The 25,828-nt window shown below is 37.1% G+C and overlaps 1 protein-coding gene across 2 annotated transcripts in view; it reads left to right on the top strand.

Annotated features, from left to right (window-relative positions):
* The first annotated feature begins 6,068 nt into the window (after nt 1–6,068).
* LOC150104899 (ras-related and estrogen-regulated growth inhibitor-like protein) overlaps nt 6,069–25,828 on the top strand; it is a 91,668-nt gene continuing 71,908 nt past the window's right edge. The window contains exons 1-2 of one of the 2 annotated variants that reach the window (XM_090396044.1): nt 6,069–6,207; nt 14,384–14,644. In XM_090396044.1, the coding sequence (XP_090252170.1) occupies nt 14,518–14,644 (127 nt within the window). In that variant the 5' untranslated portion in view covers nt 6,069–6,207; nt 14,384–14,517. The remainder of the gene's footprint in view (nt 6,208–14,383; nt 14,645–25,828) is intronic. The other variant, XM_090396045.1, reaches the window with a different exon arrangement.

Genomic DNA, 25,828 nt, shown 5'->3' on the forward strand with positions numbered 1-25,828 from the left:
AAATTACTATTTCTTTATTAATATTTTTCAAGTTTATATTCGCAAAGTTTGAATTTATTATAATTCTTACGGGATCACTCTTTGATCAGACAATCACGGATAAGTAGTTACACATTAATGAAGTCACTATCTTCCTTCTTAAACACAGTATTTTTATACTCTGTCGAAAAAATTGGGAGAACAGAAAGTTTTCATTTATATTTCTCAAATATTTACTTTTAAAAAACGTACAAACTTAACTTTAATCTTATGTAATATAAAAAAAATGTGAATAACACGAAGAGACTCGTATACACCCTTCATATTTAAACATAACAAGATTATAATTTTTGTAACAATCGGTCATTTACATTTCTATTTCTACTTCTATTATTTCGCTTTTAGAAAAACGGCGAGAAACATTAACCGCTAAGAAGGTTACCAAAATTTCTGCTCACTACTAAAGTGTGAAAAGGTCACGGCTAGCTTTGAAGGCTGAACTTTTTACTCTTAACAAATATTTTGAATTCATCTGCTCCCACGAGTTTTATTTTATTTTTTAATCACATAACGAACATTCTTCATTTATCATCTGTAATCTTTCGCGTATTATTTATAAGCAACATTTACCGGAAAAATTCCCCGTTGTCCTCGGTAAAACGCCTATCACAGTTTTTTTTTTACCCAATAATCAAATATTAGTAAAAGAATCGTTGCAAACGAAATACTGTATGCAAATTATTCTATACGTTTTTGAAATTATATTCATAAACTATTTTTAAATCATTCTATTCGAATGTTATTGTGATCACTGTCTTCCATACTTTTATTTCTGATGTTTTCTCAAGTCTTCAATGTCTCACCGGGTTCATCTATTCATACTGACAGCAAATTAAAGAGAAAGGTTACAAGAAACAAATTCAATTGATTTGCAACAGATTCATTGGACCGGGAATGGTATTTCACCACATGCTTCTCATATTTTACTAGCTGTACGAAAGCTTACCAACTTTCACAATCATGTGAAAGAATGGCTGATGCTGGTTCAGTAGAGTAGCCCTCAGAAAATCGCCGAGAAAAGTCATTAAGCAGATACAGATCTGTGCGATAACACAGTTTAGAGTGAGTTCCTTGACAGACAGAGGGAGAGAGATTTTTTTTTTTTTTTTTTTTGTGAGCGAGAGAAAAGTCAGAAACATGTTTTTATAGCTTTTAAGATTGAGTAGCACGTAAGTAATAAACTGCCATTATTATTATTATTACACATACTTCAAGGACTCATCGCGAAGGCGACTTTATTATGCACTTTATTATAGAAAACAATTTTTGTATATTATTTTGTATATGATTTTTGACCGATTCCTCTATTTTATGGTAGAAAATCCCAGAATTTCTATGCGAAAAAGGTTTTCGTCACCTTCGTATGAAATCAGCTAACTTACCGTTTGCTGAAAAGCCTTCACCAAGAAAATTCTTGTCCTCGGCGGAAATCCGAAGTTGAGTTTCTCCGTCCAAAATGTATTGTCGTCACTGAGCTATGGAGACTTCATATCTATCGAAAAGGCATAAATTAGAAAGAGAATTTTGATTCTATTTTCTAATTTATTCTTTTTCTAATAAAATGAAACAATGTTTGGAGACTGAGGAGACTTATGTACATGTATATGATAAGTTCGTATTCGGGAAGGCTACAGGTATAAGTCAACTCAATAACAGAAAGCTAATCTTGTCTGGAGGTCTGAATTATCAAATATAAGGAAAGATGAAGTGATATCTTCCTTGCTTGAAATACGACAGGACATGTTTTTTGCGGCATTCAAGTCGACAAGGTTTTTCTTCTACTACTATTGAAGAAAGCAACGAAATCAGTATTTAAGAGTCAGTTATGGAAGATCTTGAAATCCAGGAATGTTCACGCATTGCAAGTTTTGTCGAATGAAGAGAAAGAGTGGCGCGAACTATCTTTAGCAAAATAATAGGTAGGATTTGAGGTTAGGGAAAGAATGTCATTGATGTATAGAGGAAGAGCATTAGTCAGAGTACTCCTGGATTGGTGGAAATCTCAGAAAAGAGAGGTCAGTTATGATGTGCAGTAAGCGACCACGGGGAAATCTTGTCATTCCGTTTTGCAAAAGATGAAGGCCGGCATAGAACCTTCGTAGCTCAGTCGGCATAGACGAATCCTTTTGGCCGGAAAGACCTGGGTTCGATTCCTGTCAGAGACGTGAGGAACTTTCATCTGGTTTCTTTCGACGAAATGTGAGTTAGACGGGCTCATACGGAGGTAGGGTATTTCTTTTTACAAGAAACTAGGGTTTATTTCGTCCCCCAGAAGAGGCGAACCGGTCCCGTGAACACATATGGATTACAGTCATGAATACGTCCCAGCCATATGCCGGTCCCGAGTCTAGATAAAATTGGGAGGTTGAGGAAAGCAATGGCGAACTACCTTGTAAAAATCTCACCAGGGAACACCTTGTGGGCAATGGCTACAAAGTCACCTATGGTCGGAAAGGAAAAACTAAGGCTGGCATAACATAATAATTCAGTGAATAAGCATCCACGTCATACTGTATCAAATTCTTTAGAAATGTCAGTATGTTTTTTTTTTTTTTTTTTTGCTTGGACCACCTTGTCATCCTCATTGGAATACCAAGGCTTAAAGAGAAGCTGGAAGTTTAAGAGCCTTATTTTATGGATTCACAAGTGTCTCACCCTTTGAAGAAATATTGTTCGAAAAAAAAAATATTACATGAGGGTAAAATTAGGAGTAATTTTTTTTTTTTTTAGTTCAAATCCTTTTCGCAACTTCTTCAATAAGCCATTATAAACAGACTGAAGGCAATTAAGCAAATAAATCTCATTTAAATATTGTATTGGTTTAATCGCTTATTGCAAGACAGCGAATTTTTATTCACTGTTTAGTCAGTGTCAATGAAATTTCATCATTTTATTTTAAAATTAAAATTGTAAGTTTTAATTTTAAAATTTAAGTTAAGGTCTGTGAAACAAAAATATCGTGAATATTTTGTTTCCTATGTTTCAAAAATAAAAAAAATAAAAACATTTTTGTTTCATTTACGATAACAAAAGTGAATTTTTGTTATCGTAAGTGGAGGAAGTAGAGATTACGAACCTGTTTTTAAACAGATAAGGAAAAGTAAATTGTAGATATCTAGGAGAATGAAAAAGTAGATAATGCAACTAGTAATAAATATTTGGAGCAACTTCATGATAGTTATTTAAAGTATCACATTTGGAAACCTACTAGAAAGGATGAACAACTTGAATTTGATAATAAGATGAAAGAAAGTAGTGACGACTGATGATATTAATGAAACCCTTTTGTGACAACTATCATTTGACCTTGAAAGGGGAATTACGATAATGATAAAAAATTATAAGTTGGAATTTCAAAAAAAAAGAAAAAAAAGAAAAAAGCCAACTTTCATAGTATGTTAAAAGAATTAAGTTTATCTCTAGGACACAATTTCATAATAAATTTCCAGTCGGCTAGAGGAATAAAGTGCTTAAAGAAGTACGTTACAAGAAAAGAGTGTGGAAAGAGTGTCGATGGGGGATGATAAACAAAAGTCTCCAGCGAGGAAGATTTTTAGTTTTGGGAAGAGACAGAAGTCAGGAGTCAAATCTGGGGAATAGGGTGGATGTTGTAATAATTCATAGTGCAGATCCTTTAATTTTCCCATTGCCAAAACACATTTGTGGGCAGGTGCATTGTCCCCATGAAAGATGATGTTTTTATTCTGCAAATCATGTCTTTTCTCACGAATGTTTTCGTCTAGTCTGGTTACAAGATCGGAATAATATTGCCCGGTTATCGTTTTACCCTTTTCAAGATAATTAATAAACAAAATGCCTTTAGCACCCCAAAATACCGATGCCATGACTTTGTCTTGGCGCTGAACAACCGGCTTCTGTCCACTGTTTTGACTGCTGTTTGGATGTTTGGGAATCCAAGTCTCATCCATAATAATAAATACGCACAAAATCAGTTTTATTTGTTAAAACGCTCCAAGCACTGTTCAGCGATTTTCATGCCAGTGCTTTTTGATCTGCGCGGCACCCATCTTGCGCAAAGCTTTTTCATTTGCAATTCTTCATGCAAAATGTATACTACACGTTCCTTTGAAATGCCTATAGTCTCCGCAATTTCACGTACTTTGACTCGCCAGTCATCCTATATCATATCGTGCACTGATCAATGATTTCTGGTGTTGTTACACTTTTTTTTTTTTTGGACGTACTTCACTTGGAGCATCTTCAAGGCTGGTACGCCGTGTTTAAACTCAGCAGCCCATTTCTTAATTGTCGAAAACGAAGGAGAAGAGTGCCCATAAACTTTTATGAACTTCGAATGAGTTTCTTTTGGCACGATACTCAATTTTATTAATTTCAAGAGATATAGCTAACACTTTGGCTTCCGACAGCTGTAAAAAAAAAAAAAAACTACTTGATACAATGACTTTAATTTCACATCGATGCTCATGACAGCTGTACCAACTTAGAAAAAAATCTTGTGGTAGTGTTGAAAAAAGTAATGACACAAGTTTTTAGTCAGGTCAATATTGGATTACAGCTTCACTCACTCACCAAACGTTTAATGAATGGGAAGAAAAAGGCAGAGAAGTCCAATTGAGCATTTTATATCATGATAGTTATGATAATCGGTTGGTTAGTTGCATTCTGACTGACTGTATCTAAAAGAAGATTTGATTGAAGTTTATTAGCTATTCGGTGCATATATAAGAAAGATAGCAGAAGTTTGCTCCAGTTGACAGATCCAGGCTCTACAATAAACAGATACTGAATAAGAGAGAACAAATTTTCTTCTTTCTAGCGCTTTTATCCCACTTGATGCAGTGTGCGATATGATTAACGACTGTGGGAAACCCCAACAGGCTTGTCGCAGAGTCTGGCTTTGAGGGTGGGGGGGGGGATACAATTTTTATGATTGTAGAAGTATGTGCACGAGGTCAGTTTGCTTGTTCTGGGGGATGAAAAACACGAGTTTCTGGGTGAAAAATCCTCTACCTCCGTATGAGACCGGCTAACTCACCTTTAGTCGAAAGAGACCAGGTAAAGGTTCCTTACGTCACTGACGGGAATCGAACTCAGGTCTTTTCTGAAAAAGGACTTCGTCTATACCGACTGAGCTACGGAAGCTGTAGAGAACGACTGCAGAATTTAAATTTTTAATGTTAGGTTGAAAGTATGTGCAAGGGCCTTCAGCAACAGGGAACGATAACAACAATAATAATAAATCCGATGATGTTGTGCAACTTCACTAGTTTTGGGTGCCAGCGTTCTTGCGATTGCTAATGAGTTTCTGTACATCTTCGATATGAATGTCAAATTTCACTTTTCGCAAAATATTCGAGGAATTTTAGAAGTATTCATAAAATAACATTAACGCGTATGTCACATTGAATTTTTTATTAATCCACAGAATCAATTTTCACCACTAGTTTATTTGATTTTTAACTTTTAAGGAATTTTACATCCTTAAGTAAAAGTCATCCCACAAAAGAAAAAAAATATTAAAATAAACAAACTTAAAGATTTTTCAATTTATTTATATGCTTTATAAACAGTTCTGTTGCTTATAATTCAACGTTTTCTCTGTGCATGTTACTTGGTTGCGAACAGATTCAAACTTCCATTCTGGGAACAAATAGGGTGTTAAACCCTAAACATAAGGCAGTGGAATGCAGAATCGTTTATCTACCTTCTGCCCCACTGCCATTCTTGTGTACAAATCGTAATGACAAACCAACTAATTTGTATTTACCGTAATCTCTCATGGTTCTTTAAATCTAGTGTGTTTACATCCCGTACACTCGAAAAAAAATTATTTGTGTACCCACTGCACACTTGTCATCCAGTAACGCATCAAGAAAATGAAGAATATTCTTAGTTAAACCTATCTTTATCCGTCAAAACGAAACAATACACCCAGATCAATCTTGCTCTTCATAGGTATCACTGTTAGGAGGTTGCGTTCTCCTTCTTTGCATCACATGACTGTTGCTAAGTTAAAGCACGCTTCTCCCTCTCCTGCCTTTTTTTTTTTTTTTATGTATTTTCCAAGGCAAGCGAACGTCACATAGAATGAAGTGTTGTGTGCAACGAGATGCTTCAGTCATTCTGAGGATACTTGTCTGACTTGCAAGAAACCCACACTCCTGTGTGACGAAACATCATTCACAGGTATGATGGAGCTGCTCATAGTGTTGTAATTTAAAATCTTTTGTACTTTTTATAGTGTTATTTGTGGAGTATATTGTTTATAAATCCAGCTCTGATTTTTTTTCCAAGTTTTTTTTGCTAAAAACTTCTCATCATATATTATTATTATTTTTTTTTAGAGAGAGATAATAGCTACATCAGCTGTAATCATTGCATTTATTCTACTAATATCTACCTCAGAATATATCACGTGATTATCATTCATTCAATTAATGTTTCACTGATGGGATTACATTTACATTTTTGTCTAAAAAAATAAACCCACTGCAAATTTGTTTCAGCGGAAATTCGTAGCTTATTTTTTCCACGTTTGTTGCTATATATAGAGTAGTAGCATTCTAGCTAAACTCACAATCGAAGAATGAAATGTAGGCTCGTGGTGGAGAGTGTGAAATCGTTTTTAACGCACGAATGAGCTAAAAAAGTTATTTTATGATACACATGCGAGAAGAGATATTCAAGTTGAGAAAAATGGGTTTAGTAGATAGCTGGCAAGTTATCAAAGATTCACGCGAGAAAACGTCATATTACAGCAGAGGAATGGATATGAATAATTGAGTATCTAGATGGCAACAATAACAGTACGTCACAATGTATATTATAATGGATTTTTTTTTTTTTGCTTTTTTTTTCTAGAGTAAAAAAAGTATTTGGCACGCGATTCCATGCCTGTTTTGTTCCAAATGTAGCAACTGAATATACACATGATAACACACGGGAAGTATATAATAAGTTAGATATCTTATGCCTCTACATGGAGTTGAATAAATAAAGATCCATCTGTTCGTGTGTGAGTTGAATGCGCAACTGCATAGGTCTCATTACTTTGCGGACAATCTAAATGGTTTATTTTTCCAATGAAAATAATTAGAATATAACAAACCGTTGACAATTTATGGTAAGATATCTAATATTGAATAGTTAAAAAAACCTATGGCAAGCAGTCCTAAGTTTGCTTATGCGATCTTCTGTGTTATATTTAAATTACTCAAAACACAGGAATATGTGGTGTCAACCAGTACTATTTTTGGAACGATACGGAGTACCAACACCTCTATTAACAGTGACACATAACATAAGGATGCGGTATAGTTTTAATTTTTAACTTTTCCGTATTCGCGCACTTATTGCTTTACAGAAAAAAAAAGCGCTAGTTTCAACCAACAAACTTTTCTGTTAAAATAATACATTGAAATAAAATTTTAAAAAAATAATAACAAATAAAGAAAACACTATTCTGGAGATACTGGCAGAATAATTATCTTAGTGAATCCAATATGTCATAGATGGCAGGAGGATATAGTTTCCAATTAAATAAATTTGGGGAAAAGAGCAAAGCTATTAATAACGGCAAATACCTGTTGGATTTCTGTTCAGGACATGGACTGGTTATTGCTAACACCATGTTTCAACATAAAAAGGTGCACAAATTCACATGGAGAGAAGAGGCAAGGAATAAGAAAAGTCTCATTGACTATGTTATTGTTGATAGTGATGTTTTCTCCCTGGTGCAGGACACCAGAGTGTACAGAGGATTTGAAATTGGAAGTGATCACTATTTAGTCTTGAGCAGGATAAAATTGAATTTCATATTGAAAAGAATAACATGTAAGAAAGTTTTAAAGCGAATAAAAGTTGAGCAGCTCTCAGATGTGAACTGTAAACTAACATACACAAAGATTATTGAAGAAAAAATGAAAGAGTTTGAGAACAGGAACCAAACCTTGCAGAGTCAGTGGCAAATCCTGAAGAAAACACTGATTGATTCAGTCATAGAGGCATGTGGTGAGGTTGTCTGCAAGAATAGCAAAATCAGAACTCCATGGTGGACACAAGAAGTTAAAAAGGCAGTGAAGGAAAAGAAGAAAGCATATCAAAAGTTCCTAGTAGATAAGTCAGCTTGTGCTCTTAGAGAATACAGAGACAAATGTAAGAAAGCTAAACACTATGTAAAACTAGCTAAACAAAGGGCATGGGAAGACTTCGGTAAGAACATAGAAAATGAATATCAAGATGGGTGGCAAGATATTCTGGAGGTTGTTGAAGAAGCTCAGAAATGGAGGAAAGAGTGCTGTAAAAGGAATTAGATGATAAAGATGACATGAAAACAGGAGAAAAAGATATCCTTGAAGTATGGAGTAATTACTTCAAAAAATTGCTACATGAAGCAATCAGTGTCAACACAGTGGTAACCAATACTCAACAGGCATACAGTCAGGAATACATATCCATACTTGAAGTATAAAAAGCCATCAAAGGCCTGAAATGTGGAAAGGCAGCTGGAGTAGATGATATTCGACCAGAAATGCTCAAGTATGGATTTATGAAAGTCTTACAGTGGCTGCACTGCATAGTTCTGAAGGCCTGGACAGAGGGACGAATATAACAACGATCTCTATTTAAGTTTTGTAGATCTGGAAAAGACATGTGACAAGGTGCCGAGAGAAAAGCTATTCAAAACGCTACAGTTGTATGGTGTCAATGGAGCATTATATCAAGCAATACTTAGTCTGTATTTGAGTTGTAAGTTGGCAGTTAGAATTGAAGGAAGTACAGGAAAATGGTTTAATGTTAAATCCGGTGTGAGACAAGGATGTACATTATCCTCTCTGATATTCATTATTATCTATATGGATCGCATTATGAAAGAAAGTGGTATTAAACCTGATATCAAAATTGGAGATGTTAATCTCAGTTCTTTGCTTTTTGCAGATGATGTTATACTTCTAAACAAACCCGTTACAAGAACCTATAGAACAAGTAAAACATTTCAGCTACTTAGGCACGATTTTTAGTGAAGTTGGTAAATTAAATATGTAAATAGTCAATTGAATAAATTCATATGGAATAAGAGAGAAATTAGCCAAAACACTAAATTAGCTGTATACAAAGCAGTATTCATACCAATTTTAACTTACGGATCTGAGAGCTGGGTCAGAAGTAAAACACTTGACCAAAGACTAGAGACCGCAGATATGAGAGTCCTGAGAAAGATTATAGGCGTGAACAGATGGCATCAATGGCAATATCGTATTAAAAATGAGGATATTAGGAAAGAAGTTGTTATTGTTCATTCAGAAATGTGTTGCTAAAGCTAATCTCAGGTGATATGGTCACTGAAATAGAATGGGAGAGGAAAGATTAGCAAAACAAGTGTTCTCTGCCAGGTTGGCAGGAAAAACGACCCAGAGGAAGACCAAGATATAGGTGGATTGATACGGTACAAAGTGCCTTAGAAGACAGAAATATAGGATCTGATAATGTTGGAGTCTTGATAAGTAACAGATTGATTTGGAGGAAAATTGTAGATAGAAAGTTAGTAATGATGTAAGTTTTTCATGTAGTACTATCATAATTATCCTGCACCCTCCCCTCCATGAGGGTACATGTCAGAAAGTTGATGATGATGATTAAATAAATTGTATAATTTTAAAATGTAATGTTAGAATAACGTTGAACGGGGATCTGCGTATGTAGGACTGTGTCATGGTATTTTAAGATTTTTTTTTAATTTTTAATTTTATTTATTTATTTATTTGCTTTTACTGTAAACATTTCAGGTTGTTAAAGCAGCGATTTGGGTAAAATTCAGTCTAGTGTACTTAGAAATCCAAGTGTGTCGGTTTCGTTTTCCAGTTGCACTTATATAATAAAGTATTGTACACATAGTACTGGTAAAAAATTTCCAAGTGCCATCTTTCTTCTTTTTCTTCTTCCAGAGAGCCTTTGTAGCTCAGAAGTTAGTATCAACGATGTTCTTTGATTGGTTCGAATGCTCTCAAGGACGTTAAAAATACACCTTTATGATGATTTTTATTTAAACGTGTGTTACATCGTGCTACCCGAGGATATGACATCACAGCCAACTGATTCACCTGCAAACCAACCCAGTTAATCAGTGACCAGAATATTTTACATTTTACCATTCCGAATCTACAAAAGATCTCCTAGGCAACATTATCCACCTGTAGACTCAAGTCACCGAAATGTCTAGAGAAACTAGAACGACTGCGTTTGTAATTTCCAGAGCATATGATGGGGTCTGCACAAAGGCGTCTCATACTAAGCCACTGTTTTATTATCTATTCCTTGCAACACGATTGCCAATTTCGTCTCTGGCATTGCCAAGAAATTCCAATGTTTTGTACTTACGACCATTGTCATCCTCCTGTATACATAAATGACCTTCTGTCACTAACATCAAATTCTATTCATAAATTGCTGATAATATCACACTCCATTCCTGTTTTTTTTTTTTTTTTTTGGTTTAAAATAGAGCTAATTTGGCCCACCAATTATTTAAGCGCATACCAACAGGTTCATTCGTTCCTTCTTCACTACACATAGCGTATATGGAAAATACTTGTGAGTCACCACGTGTCCTAGGCAAATTTTTGAAGAATGCTGCTGGTCGGTCATCGTCAATAATGTTGATCCCAATGGGGGAAAAAAAAACAAACGATCTTTCCGAGTTCGATAAAGGGCTTATTGTGAGGTGTTTTCTCAGGCTGGAGCCACGATTTTCAAAACAGCACACCTGACTGGTTTCTCAAAACGTAAGATATCTCGGGGTGTGTAATCAGTGGCAAAATAATTGCCATAATATGAGAAGGCTTGTACCAACAAGCAGAACTTCCTGTGTGCAGGAAGTTACTAAAACAATCGATAATTCATTCACTGAAAACTTTCGGAAACACAAAACAATAAACGACAACACAGACAACGTTTTATTTCGTAATTAAAACCAAAAGCCAAAAGGCTAGTTTTCTGGCAATTGAATAGATATTAAATGGATAAGAATCCTATATTATTATATAGCCAGTAAGTGAAACTCAAGATCGATAACTACGATCTATGAGTTTCAAACGCCGAAAAACTATCGGCGAAGGCAATTCGAAGCAAAGATTGTAGTTATCGATCTTTGCTTCGAATGAGAGTTTGGCTGTTTTTCTATGATACCGGCTAACACCTTCTGTTCAAAATAATTCATAAATTTGCCTCCTGGAGTGCATATGATCTCCAGGTGTTTCCAAAAAAAAAAAAAAGTATTTTTGCCAGTGTATTACGTATGTTAATAGCCAGCCTGCTATTTTTCCTGTTTTCTCTGAAAAATATGAATTTCTGGGATGTAAAACAATCCTACTATCTCTTCGATAACTTAGTATGGTTGTTCAGCATGGTTTTTCAGATATTCTAAACTGGATATTCTTGGATAACGCATATCATGGTGAAAAACACTACAAAATTTTCCAAAAATATTTTCCTAATTAAAATTCTTCTTTTTTTTTTATGTTGTGTCTTCTATTTCTATACTACTTATGAATTAGCGGCCACATAAGATGGGATTACCCTATAGCTCTCGGGAATCCCAGTCACTGTGAACGCAAGGCGAACGAATTTTCTGCACCGGATAACTTTTTTTAAAATTTTTGATTCCATTTCTATTTTATACCCACAAGAAATTATTACACAACACGACACAGAGACGAAATAATAGTCCACATTGCAATGCTGTCAGTAGCCTACTGAGATGCATACATATGACTGGCAAACTAGCAACAAATGTTTTGTACGAAAATTCGTTTCTGCGCATAAAAACCGTTCACCGTTTCACTTTAGATAGACTGCAGGAGACACAACATTCTGCAGGCAAGTTTAGCCAGCTCTCGCTGCAAAATTGTAAACAGCCGGCTGATCAAAGAGGCGGCAATATACAATTTTTTTAAATTTTTATTCGGTGTATCTGGCCTTATTTATTTTAATATTGATCATTCTAAGAATTTTTTGTTTTTATGATAAAAATTTTGTTTCTTAAAAATGAACTTATGAACCGTACCCCGGCGGCGGCGCCCCCTTCGTATCGGCGCCCGCATGCATCGCATGTCCGCTTCTGACGGCCCTCAATATAAGCATGTCGTGCGATTTAATACAGAAAAAGCACACTACATGGCGGTTATTGTGAGGAAAATGAGTTGTACCGGAGAGATACGTTTCTTATGAGGAAATAGCGAAAATTTCAGTATTATCGAATGAGGATATGATCATTTCTAAATGCCATGAGTGCTTGATGCTTTTGGCAAAAAAAAAAAAAAAAAAAAAAAAAAAAAAAAACTTGAGAGAAGTTTGAAAATATTTTAAAATATAATTAAGAGAATATTACTTAGTGTTTTTGCATGGAAGGAAAATAAAGTTCATTACGTGAGCTCGTCATTTTTATTTATTTATTGACCATTTATTACTTTCAAAGCACAGCTGACATTTAAGATTTGAAAGTTGGTGACTTTTCTTACTCATTGACCATTTTTGACTTGGCTTAGAAATGAATGCAAAGTCATTCATTTGTTTGTCTCGGAGTTGAATGGTTTACAGAGTCCCATGTTGTAACATCCTAAAACCAATAGGTCACAGAGTTAACTCACTTTGAATAGCTCAACACTTTTCTCACGAGTTTCAGGAGGAAAAAAGCCTGATACCTCCGATCTCATACGAAGATAGCAGGATTTTTCTCCCGGAAACTTGGGTTTTTTCATCCCGCACACAGAAAAATGGTGGTGGAGACGGAAAGTTGTTGAGTAGGTGCCCTTCCTCGATGAGCCTTTGGACTCCTTGGAGGTGTCACGAAATAATAATAATAATAACACGATTTGTTTAATTAGGCATGCTTCTATAGACAGCGTATCTGTCTGCACATCTTTCCCAACTTAGTTGAATTATTACCCATTCACCGGAAAGAGCATTTTCCAAGAGATATTTCATAGTCCTTATAAGGACTGGCTTAAAGGGGCGAAGCAAGAATGCTTTTCATCTTCCCCGTTATCTGTAGAGGACAGTGTAGGGATAAGGTGTTATTGAGCTATTAAAGCTCTAATCATGGCAAGAGAGTAACAGCAATAGCCTAGCCTCAGTTAGAACTTCATTGGCTACAGCATTGCCATCCATTACCCTTCAAGGGTATTGGATTGAATGAATCAATCGACTATGTAAGTAAAGGTTCTATCTCAAAAATATGGACGATCTCTAGGCCACTCATTCGTGGGCGAAAGACCGTCCAAATCTCAGCGTTGGTTCTACTCAGTGAAACTCGATTACCGAGCAGAACCGCTCAAATTCCGAGGAAAATAATTCACCGACAAAGCCCCTCAGCGGGCCGTGCCGGAGAACACCTTCCCCGGAGACTCAAAGTGCTCCCTTAAGGTAAAAACCTTAAGAGAGCGGACTCAAAAACTCCTCGCCCAAAGGGGTAGCAGCAACAGCCGAACCTCAGTTAAACTTCATTGGTACAGCTTTGCGTTGCTATCCATCACCCCCAAGGACATTAATGAACCAATCGACCGCATATCACGGTCGATTGATTCCCATTTCACCTGCATCGTTCACTACATTTAGGTATATCCGCTTATGAATATAATCGATTTAGGATAATTAATGGTGTGTCATATGATTAAATGGGAGAGCAAACAACAAATGAATGAATGCTTAAAAATAAAAATAGTATTAATAATAATAACATTTATATACAGATATATCAACCTTTTAATGTCTCATCTAAGGAACTGTAATTTAATCGGTAATTTAATTTCCTTTTTTATAATTCATTCTTTTCCATTTCATTTTTCAACAGCAGTTTGATAACTGCATCGATTAAATGCTATAGTCATTAGAATAGTAAAATTAATTTACAAAATTACTAGAGAGCTACAACACTCTGAGTAAATTCAGTAAACCCGAATAAAAATGGCACCGTTATTAATGGGAAAAATCTAAAAGAAATGAAATGTTTGAATGGCAATTTGAATAAACAGCGCATGAGTGAATATATTGCACATGCTCAGTTTGAGAAGGTTTATCGTATTTCATTTCGAAACGTAATACGAGTAAACCGAAAACAAACACCTTCAAAGGGATATGTTTTGTTTGTTTGCGTAACTAAAAAAAATAAATAAATAAAATAAATGATTCATTTACTATTTTAAGCCAAATCACTAGCCAACCGATGAAGATCCTCTTCCTCAGTAAGAGAAAGAAATCTACATCAATTGACTTCACATTCCCTTCCTCCTCTGACTATTATCATAAAACAAATGTAACTGTCAGCTTGTGATAAAAATGTGTACAATTTTTTTTAACCTTTTATTAGATATTTCCCACCACCAGATGGGGTTAAGAACCAAATTTCTGATTTCTTCAGATTTCTGATTTGCTGGTGAGAATTGACAAATATTCACATCTGAAGAAAGCCCGGAGGGATAAAATCTGTTAATCCAACAATAAATGGAAACGAAGAGATCAAGCAGAGGAAGGTTAGAGTTTTTAAAATTAGGAGTTTCCAGTGCCCGGGCCCCTAGATCGGATACATACAACATAGTTATAATGGGAGCAGAGGAAGTGGGAAAAACAGGTAAGCCAGTTATTTGAGTATAATTTTGTTTATAAAAGATCTAACATGAGAATCTAAATTCGTTTATAATTAATAAAAAAAAAAATTCCTTTAGCGGATTACAAGAAAAAAAAATCGATAGAGTATTATATATTGGAAACGCATCACATTGTTATCACACTTCTTATTAGGATGTATCTACAATATATTACTTTAAATTTTTGATTGTTTTCCATGCTGAATGTGTGCGCAGTCACAAAAATGAAATGGTAACAGTATTTTACCTCTGAGTGAATTAGCATATACAAAAATGACCGAAAAGCGTCACTTACGAAGAAATCAGAATGTCCATCCATATCTCAATGACTGATAAGAACTTCGAAAAGCTCACGCACTTATTCTAGACATTAAACATGCCAAGAAATTATCTTCTTGATTTAGTCCTTTATCCAAGTGTAAGCAAACAAAGCGCGTGAAGTAACTTCACGACTGGGCAACTCTCATATAAAGGCTAATGACTTCACATCAATTGCCTTGGTATCTCATAATGCAACGCACATATCCTTACAGACATGTATAATGTTATGGATTATGGGAAGGACCACTACTCAAACTGGTTTCGACCTTTATTGAGGTGTGTTTAATTTCCGAGATACGCTCCAAAAACTGTGTGATCAGACTGAATCTCATTCAATGATCCTAAGGATCACTACTAAACTCATCACTACTTGTTCCCAATTTTTTCTAATTTCATATTAAATTATTAAATTAAATCATATCACATTATCTTCTTTTGATTAACCTAAACGATGGTTCATTCAAGTAAAAATAACCTACAACAATTGACAATTGACATTTATGTCTTTAGGGATGAAGCAAAATGCTTTTCATATTCCCCGCTATCTGTTGTGGTTACAGTGAAGGTAAAATTTATCAGCAGATTGCTCGCCCTGAATGGGCATGGAGATTATGCATCACTAAAGGAGGCTAACATAGCTTTTGGTCTTCTATGTTTGAATATGTCCGTTGCCTCGTATGCTGCAGCTTGCTGAACCAAATCGTTGGGATGTGTAGACGTCTTTAGGAAAAATTTGGATGCTAAGGATTGTAGAAAAGAGAAAATATAGGTAATATTTGTGTCTCTGTGGAGTTAATTGTTTCTAACATACTACGGGGCGTTCAGAATCATTCTCAAGCACTTGTTCAGCACTCGCTGTATTTTGATGATGTTAGCATTATTATAATCACCTATGCCTCTCCAGGCCGGAGAGGCATAGGTGATTATAGGACGAATCGTCATCTGGTATAGTTGCAATTTGATTCTGTTGCTGGGCTTGCTATTTCTTTTAATTAGCGGATAGATCTTAGATATGGCTTTAGATACCTTTGCGCACGCAGACTTGATGTGTTGGTTGAAAGCTTGTTTTTTGTCGAGAGTTACACCCAGTTAATTTGTTTCTGTCTGCCAGGGAATTGTAGTATTGAACAGTAACACATCTCCTACAGGAGACATTGGCCTTTTTGAGAAATGAACGGCTGAGCTTTTCTAGGGGTTGACTTCCAATCTCCACTTAGAGAACGAACCCCCCAGCTTCAGAAGGTTTTCTTGAAGCTTTCTGGTAATGAAATGGGGTCTGAGAGATCTGGTTAGTATTGCCGTTATCGTCCGCATACAGGGCCAAAAAGGAAGTCATCGGATTGTGCGGGATGTCTGACATGTATATGGAAAACAGCAATCGAGCCAGTGAGATCCCTGCGGCACTCCAGCAAAGATATGGCGCTGGGACGATGTAGAACCGTTGATTTTAACTTGCATTGATCTATTCTGAAGATATGAGTGGATTAGATGAAACATTTTTGTGAAATACCGGCTGAGATATGTTTATGCAGGAGTCCAAAATGCCAGATTTTGTCAAATGCTTTGCATAGGTCTAGGAAAACAGCGCCTGTGCACTGGCGCCAGTTGTAGCTGGTGGTGATGTATTCGACAATTTTGTGGATTTGCTGGGTAGTACTATGGTGTTGCCTAAAACCAAACTGTTCTTTAGGGAGGATGTTTAGGTCATTTATTGAGGTTTGGAGTCGTGAGAGGATGACCTTCTCTGCAACCTTACCCAGATTTGAGATAAGACTGATTGGACGATAATTTTGCGGTAGGTGTGGGTCTTTGCCTGGCTTATGTATAGGAATTACGTCAGCCAGTTTCCAAGCGGAAGGAAAATAGTGAAATCTTAAAATTGCATTTATTATACTGGTCAGGTGCACTACTGCTTTTCGGGGCAGAAGTTTAATCATCCGATTAGTAATGCCGTCTGGCCCAGGAGCTTTCTTGTTCTTTAATTTTTTAATAATGTCATATATCTCAGCAGGTGGCATTGGTGCAATATAGATAGTGCTGGTGATAGGAAGTTTGAGTGAGTGTCTGACCTTGCTGTGAATCTTATATATGTGGTCAAAGTCAAGGTTTTCATACGAAGGCCTGCATTGCTCCTCTAAGTTGTATGCTATAACTTCTGCTTTGTCTACATCTGTGTGAGCAAGCCCCTGGTCAGAGAATATTGGGGGAAGTGATCTCTCTTTGTTTTTGATATTTTTCAGTAGTCCCCAGAAGGAGTGATCAGTAGGTGAAATGGAGGATAACTTTTCATTCCATACTTGGTCTCTATGAGTGCATCTCTTACTGCCCCATTTAATCTGTTTAGATATATTTTATCTTGTGGTGCACACGTGTTACGGAATGTTTTCCTAGCTCTGTTTTTGTCTCTGATCAAGTTTATGATGTCTTCAGGCAAACGATCTGGCTTGCTGGCAGATTTGTAGGAGGAAGCTACCTTTATAGCATAATTAATTTGTTGTGTGGGATTTGTAACTGCAGTTTCTACTTCTTTTGTGCGTATGTGAGGAACAGGTCCAATATAATCCTTGAGTGCTGCTGACAGTCTTTCCCATGAAATGTAGGAGGACACAGGTATTCTTGATTTCACAACTGTAGTAGAATTGGATTGTGATCGGATGATAATTCATCCATAGATATGATGCTGTACTGTAAGTTTAATATCCTGCAGGATAGCTATATCCAGGATGTCAGAAGTGCCGAACGTACTGAGATGAGTTGGTTCGGTGCGGCCTGCCACAACAGCGTTGCTTGATCCTAAGTAATTGTAAAGGATGCAACCATTCTTGTTTGTGGTTGTACAATTCCACGCAGGATGCTTGGAATTCAGATCCCCGGCAATAATGGTGGGCTCTCTGATGCATAAGATGGCATTTAGATCAGAGTGAAGTAGAGATTTTTGGGGAGGGTTGTAAGCTGAGTAGATTTTAAGTTTGCCAGTGGAGCTGGTGACTACTTCCACGCCTGTGATCTCAAGGTTAGTGGTTCTAACCTTTAGTGTAGAACCACTTTTAATGTAATTAGTGTAGAATAACTTTTAATGTAGAACCACTCTGTTAGTGGTTCTACATTAAGCTCCGCTCTGCTCACAGAGTGGTGCTTAATGTAGTTTTTAATGAAGATGGCAGTGCCGCCGCCTCTGTACAGTAGTCTGTCATTTCTGTATAGGTGATAGCCCCTTATTGCAGGATTGTCTGGGGGTCTTAAATGAGTTTCACTGATTAAAATAACATCTGGTTTGTACCTATATGTGAAATCTCGGAGTTCCAGATTTTGTTTTTGAGGCCATTTACGTTCCAAGCAACTATCTGAAGAGATGCTGGAATGAGTTTGTTACTATTCATTTATGAGAGCTGTAAGGATGACCTGCGTTTCACGAAGAAATCTTTTAGTGGAGGTTGCAGTAGGGTTTGCTAGTGAGGCCGTAATAACAGCTGTTAGGTTTTTAGGTGCTGTTGGTTGATTTTGTTCTGGAATTGGTCTAATTGTACGGGTCACATCGGCATAACTTCTTGTTTGCTTTTGGGTGTCTCTATTATTGGAGGTCTCCGACTGTGGTCGCTGAGTCTCTGGTTTTGATGTCTGGGCCTCTGGTGTTCTTGTACTGTAGGAGGAAGGCTGATTGATTGCCTCCATCCGTCTGTTCTTTGGGTGCTGAGTACATCCTTTGTAGTTCGCAAGATGAGGGCCACTGCAGTTGGCACATTTGGCCGAGGTAGTCCTCGGCTTTGTGCAGGTATTGGTTGGGTGGCTGTCTCCACATTTCAAACATCTATATTCCGCTCTGCATAGATTCTGGGCATGGTCAAACTTCTGGCACCTGTGGCACTGCCCAGAAGATGATCTTTTACGGAGTGGTTCCGGTGTGACCACAGACTGTTTTTAAGTTGTAGATATCCTTGTATATTTTATGAATCTCAACAAGGACTAATGACATGGGAGTCTTGTCTGCTTTGTACATTCTGCTGACCTTGACTGGAGGCAGATCCTGAGAATTTAGGTCAGCAGCTATTTCTGCTGTCTCAATGTCTTCACAGACACCACGAAGGACTACTTTTAAGTTTTTTTCGGAGCTGAGTGCAAATGGTGGATGCTGGTTGACCAAAGATATGCCTCTGTCGTCCAGTTTTTTGGTGTACATTCTATAGTCTGTCACTGTTGCTGGCTGGATCTTTATGTCTTCATCCATGTTTTTGGCCTTAATGAAACGAATATGCAGATTGGACATTGTGGATCTTAAAGTTGCCCACTTATGCTGCTCTCTAAGGATGATCGGAGGCACCTTTTCTTTGGGAGAAATAGCGGCTTTCGAACCCTGAGAATCCTGTTCGATTTCAGTATTGTGATTGTGCGGTTCTTCTGTTGTTCTTCGCTTTTTGCGTGCGCGCACTTCTACAAAGTCTGAAGGAGTAGAAGGCACTGATTCTAAATGATCTTCAGCGACAACGTCTGAGACACATTCGGAGGGAAACGCGTCATACAATTTCATTTTTCCCGGCCAATTATCACTCTGCAGATTTCCTAGTCTGAGGAATTCCATGTATACTTCCTCGAATTTAGTCTCATTCAGAAGTTTTGCCATTTCAATAATTTAAAATGTGTTACGACACAGATGGAGAAAGAGTAGAGATTTCTCATGTGTCCCGAGCAGGTAAAGATAATCCTGTGGACTTTTGAGGGTCCACTAGCAAATCCCGTAGACACTCTTAGGTGTCTACCAGCAATAAAATGTCACTATAAGAAACAAACAAAGGATACCAGCGGCTGTAGGTCTAGCGAATCGTCCTTGTAATTACAAATGACTTACCTGGATAAAGCACTATGGAAAATAAAGTGACTGTTTATGGTAGCAAGCAATTAACTACTATTACTAATGAATAAGCATAAATATATATACAGGGTGTTCGGGATAAATTTGACAGTTTCGTAAGGAAAAAGAAAATCTTCTTTGTATCTATTAAATTTAATGAATTGACAAAAAAAACATTACAGGCAGAGTTAATTACAATACTATCAACAAGATTTACTCAAAATAACCACCATTAGCATCGATCACAGCTTCAATTCTGCTTCGGAACCTCGAACAAGCTGATGCTACAGTCTCCCTGGGAAGGGCCGCAAAAACTGTTTTCATTTTATCCATTAACTGGGCTTTTGTATTACTGGAAGTGCGATTGGTGTCTTTTTCAACTGCGCCCCATACAAAATAATCCATGGGGTTAAGGTCTGGGGAGTTTGGAGGTCAAACATTTGGACTGGTGAAGTCGTAGAAATTTTCAGACAACCATTTTTGACTTTTCCCAGAGGTGTGGCAAGGGGCCGAATCCTGCTGCCATACATACGGCCTACCATTGGCTACCCTTGTTATCCAGGGCTTGACTACAGTTAGCAACTCCACGAACAAAGCCCGAATTCCAATGCCAGGGTTCTTCAACACCTGTTCCTGCAGATTTGCGAGGAATTCTGCTGTACGAACGCAATCAGATCGTCTGCTAGGGATCTTTCTTCTTGCTACATCCTCGTAGTCACCATTGCAAGTCTCTAGTTCATGCCTGATTGTTTTTACTGTATTCAGGGAGCATTGGGCAGCAGTCGTAATATCCTTATTTTGATGGCGGGCACGAATCATCATGATACAAGTTATTCTCTTCCATGATTCAGGTGGGTTCCAGCTATCCATCCTTTCTGACATCTTGTATATGAATGAAGAAGGGTCCAAACTTTTAAATGAAGAGAAGTGTGTGTTAATACATGTAACTTACGGAAAAATATAATTAATTATAAATATGTCAAATTTATCCCGAACACCCTGTATATATAAATCGCTAAAAACATCAATCAAATTCACAATTCATCATCAATAATACACGACACGAAACACTAACACGAGCCGCCATCTTTTCACAACGTCATCCATAACCTACAACAGTTAAAATATATATATATATATAATGCTGAAGTCATACAACATTATCTTATCCATAGCCTACAACAGTTATAATAACCTACAACAGTTAAAGTAATTATATTATATTATATTATTATATTATAGTCCTTATAAGGACTGGCTTAAAGGGGCGAAGCAAGAATGCTTTTCATATTCCCCGTTATCTGTAGAGGACAGTGTAGGGATAAGGTGTTATTGAGCTATTAAATTATTAAATTTTATTAAATTAAAGCTCTGATCATGGCAGGAGGGTAACAGCAATAGCCGAGCCTCAGTTAGAACTTCATTGGCTACAGCATTGCCATCCATTACCCTCCAAGAGTATTGGATTGAATGAATCAATCACCGCATCTCACGGTCAATTGACAATTAAAGTAATGTCCTTATAGTCCTTATATATATATATAAGGACTGGCTTAAAGGGGCGAAGCAAGAATGCTTTTCATATTCCCCGTTATCTGTAGAGGACAGTGTATGGATAAGGTGTTAATGAGCTATTAAATTAAAGCTCTGATCATGGCAGGAGGGTAACAGCAATAGCCGAGCCTCAGTTAGAACTTCATTAGCTACAGCATTGCCATCCATTACCCTCCAAGGGTATTGGATTGAATGAATCAATCACCGCATCTCACGGTCAATTGACAATTAAAGTAATGCTGAAGAATTGCAGAAGTCATATTTTTATATACAAATAATTTTAAGGTGTCATAGTTTATTATTAAAATACTTTGGATATGAGTTAGAAATTGAAAATGTTTTTAATTATTTATACTATAAATTAAAGATAAGAATAAATTATATTCTTATTTTATATTTTGTCGAAGTAAAAGCAAACAAAGTTTGTGCGTGATGTCACTTTAGATGGGCCACTTGTATACAGAAGCTAATAACTTTACCTCATTTGCCTTAGTATCCCATAATGCAAAGCGACACACTTCCCATAATGCTATGCATTATGGGAAGGAAGACACTATTTAGACCGGTTTCGACTTTTATTGAGATCTCGTCAGTGGGAGCTAGACCCAGAAGATATAACTCAGGTTGAAGTAATGCACTAGCCTCTATATAAAATAGCCCATTTATGAAGATGCTACATCACGTGCAAACTTCATAAAGGAGTAAACCAACAATATAATTTATTCGCATTTCTAATTTATCGTATAACCAAGAGGAAGAACTTTCAACATTTATTATTATTATTATTATATGACACGTCCAGTGAGTCCAAAGACTCATTGAAGGAGGGCCTACTCTGCAACCCATTGCCTTCGCCACTCAATCCATCAACTACAACGAACTGCAACTACCACCATTATCTACACCAACGCCATCTACCGCCCACCACCACCACCACTAACTCGTATTTTCACCGACAATCACAAACGTGCGGGTTCGAATCCCGCCATGGACATGGCGGGATTCGAACCCGCAGCCTTTTGGCTGGAGAGCGGATACGCTAACCAACAGAAGATTGACTGCGGTTAAATGGCTAACCAAGGGCAGATAAGTAGAGGTGCTGTCTGCGAAATCGTCCATAACAGTCGTCCACACATCTGTAACGTTTGTGTTATATGCACTGCTTGGAAAGAAGTCAACGGACACTCTCATAGTCATGGTATATCGAGTCATGTAACGAGGTCACGTGTTTGTAACTGGTAAAAATTGGATGAATGTGATGCTCTCGAATCAGTGCAACTGTGTCCGGGCGAAATGACTTTGAGAAGGGAACTGACGGAGTTTCAAAGATGCGTTGTGATAAGATGTCATGTTGCAGGCGTGTCTGTTCGGCAAATAACTGACAAATTGGACCAGCCCAGGTCAGCAATCAGTGACGCCATACTGAGATGGAAGCGCACGGAGTCAATTGCAAAGTGCTACCATCAGTGGACAACCCACCACACTCACCTAACGTGATCGTAGGGAGATGCGAAGGTTAATATGTAAAAACCGCCATTCATCGGCCGACACGTTGAATGCGGAGTTTCGGGCATCGACTGGAACACGAATCTGCACAAAAAATGTCCATTGATCGCTATCTTATTCTTGAGAAAATTATGCCCGTAAGATTGTTGCAGTTATCGCAGCGAAAGGAGGTCCTACATCTTATTAAGGTGGGCCCCATGGCCGTTTGTTGCTTGCACTATGGTGTGGTTTGATCTTAGCTACATCATCATGTTTGAACCGATATTCTCCATCAATGTGCTGTCTGTCCGGTGGAAGATAGCATCGGAATGTTTGCTCCTGAAATAACGTAAAACACTATTATGAGTTGAAGAGTAAATGATAGAAGTTAAACTGGAATCATATGACGTCCCAGTTAAATCCTAATCTTGAATGAGCATATAGTGAATCCTAAATGGCCAGTCCCTAAATATTACAGGAAAGGAATTACGACAATACGCAATGCATGCTACGAGTCATGTTATCATGTAATCTTCTATCACGAGGAGATTTTGCTGTGCTGCATGATATCGTCCCATGGTTTAGTCTCCATACTTCGGAGCGAACTATGAAAATACTCTGATCCGCAGATTCGAGCGGAAAACGTTCACAAGTTATAATGACCTACGTAAAATATTTTTTCATAAATTTGGGATCTATTACGTTGATTCTATTGCTGCATCATCGATCGGAAACGAAAGAGTTAGTTAATAAGGATAATAGCGGTTAGTAGTTGGAAGGGGATCAATCGTTCGATGCTGTTGGCACACTCTCCCTCGTTGAGTTTTTGAACTCCATGGAGGTGTCACATAGTAATAGTAATTTACATGTGATATTTACATTACATACATTGGTTTTCATGTGATACGTACATTACATGCATTTGGTTCCATATGATACATCTTGGATGAGAACTAATTTCTTTGCTTTCATCCTCGAAGCTTATATGTAAGCTTATCTGAGGATGACACCAGTTGGTTATTATGTATTGGTGTTTTTTTTTTTTTTTGCTGTGTTGGGAAGCTACGAAATCTATGATTGAGAAATTCGCGCGCGGGCACACACACACACACACACACACACACACACACACACACACACACACACACACACACACACACACACACACACACACACACACACACACACACACACACACACACACACACACACACACACACACACACACACACACACACACACACACACAATAACTTGGAATGTATTGATGCGTCGCTGAACTGGAAGCCTGAACGAATATATTGTGTTTCATTAAGTTTGTATGGTATTTTGGGAGTGCGTGTTTCTTGTTCATAGTATATCCTTAGAGCTCTTTTTTTTCAGGCTATTGTAGTTTGTAAGGTTTCTGTATTCAAAAGGTAATTTGTTTATCATGTCTGGGATGTAGAAGTTTCGCGTGGCCTTTCCGTAGTGATTATTGTATTTATATGTGATATAATTAGTAGTCTGAGGTCTTGTTATACGGTATGTATTTCTAACTGTCCTGTAGTTGGCATCGAAATAATGTTTTAGCAAGGCTGCATAGTGACATAAATGTTTTGCTGTCAGTATTTTGTGTTCTGCCATTGCAATGTTTATAAGGTCGTGATTTTCTCTGTTCCCAAAAGATCAAAGTTTTGTCATTTTGTACTGTAGCGACATTAATCTATTTAATTTGTAGGGTGCATAGAAAGCATACGTTGTTATAGTGTATCTTAGTATATTTTGGCATAGTGCTTTGTATATTAGTGTTTTTAGGCGTATGGGAACTATGTCTTTTAACCTGTAGAGTTTGCCACTTATTGTTCGGAGTTTGTTGTGTAGATGGTTTATGTGGCTATTCCAGTTCATATCTGCATCGAAGGAAATTCCAAGGTATCGTATTGTTTCAACCTGAGTGATTGTAGTGGTTTTGCTGTTCTGTGTGTTTTTTATGTTGGAAAGTGGATGTTGGATGGTTATGTATTTGTTATCAACTGGTCGAGTCAGTGGATTTCTGAATATCATTAATTTTGTCTTTTCTGAGTTTAGGTGTATGGAGTTTTTCGTGAGCCAGTCTATGATCAGATTTATATTATGTTGCATATTTGTTTGGGCTATGCTTGCGTTATTATGGATGGATATTATTGCTGTATCGTCTGCGTATTGGAATATCTTACCTTTGAGTGGTAGCTGATTAATATCGTGCGTGTAAATATTGAATAGAGTTGGGGAGTGTATAGCTACAGCATTGCTATCCATTACCCTCCAAGGGTATCAATCTCCTCGACCCAGGACGCCTTACCTAATTTTAATTAATTAAAGCTCTGATCATGGCAGGAGGGTAACAGCAATAGCCGAGCCTCAGTTAGAACTTCATTGGCTACAGCATTGCTATCCATTACCCTCCAAGGGTATTGGATTGAAAATCAATCACCGCATCTCACGGTCGATTGATTCCCAAAACCGCCTTACCTAATAGTCCTTATAAGGACTGGCTGAAAGGGGCGAAGCAAGAATGCTTTTCATATTCCCCGTTAACTGTAGAGGACAGTGTAGGGATAAGGTGTTATTGAGCTATTAAAGCTCTGATCATGGCAGGAGGGTAACAGCAATAGCCGAGCCTCAGTTAGAACTTCACTGGCTACAGCATTGCCATCCATTACCCTCCAAGAGTATTGGATTGAATCAACCCCCAATCCGGCTTACCTAATAAACAGGTATGTCTTAATATATAAGATTATTATTATAATTTCTAATGGGTGTGTAATATATGGCTTTAAAATAAATATAAAGAAAAAAGTCTGCTAGTGAAAATTTGAGAAGAGTAAGTATTAAGTAACTATATGTATAGGAAAATTTTGACAAAAATAAAAAAGTATCTATTGGAAATACAAAGAAATTTGTTAACAGTTATGGAGAGTTATACATATAGCACTAAATT

Source organism: Typopeltis vanoorti, chromosome 7 (genome assembly GCF_054136105.1).
Source record: "Typopeltis vanoorti isolate ZY-2024b chromosome 7, IOZ_Tvanoo_1.0, whole genome shotgun sequence".
Lineage (NCBI taxonomy): Eukaryota > Metazoa > Arthropoda > Arachnida > Uropygi > Thelyphonidae > Typopeltis > Typopeltis vanoorti.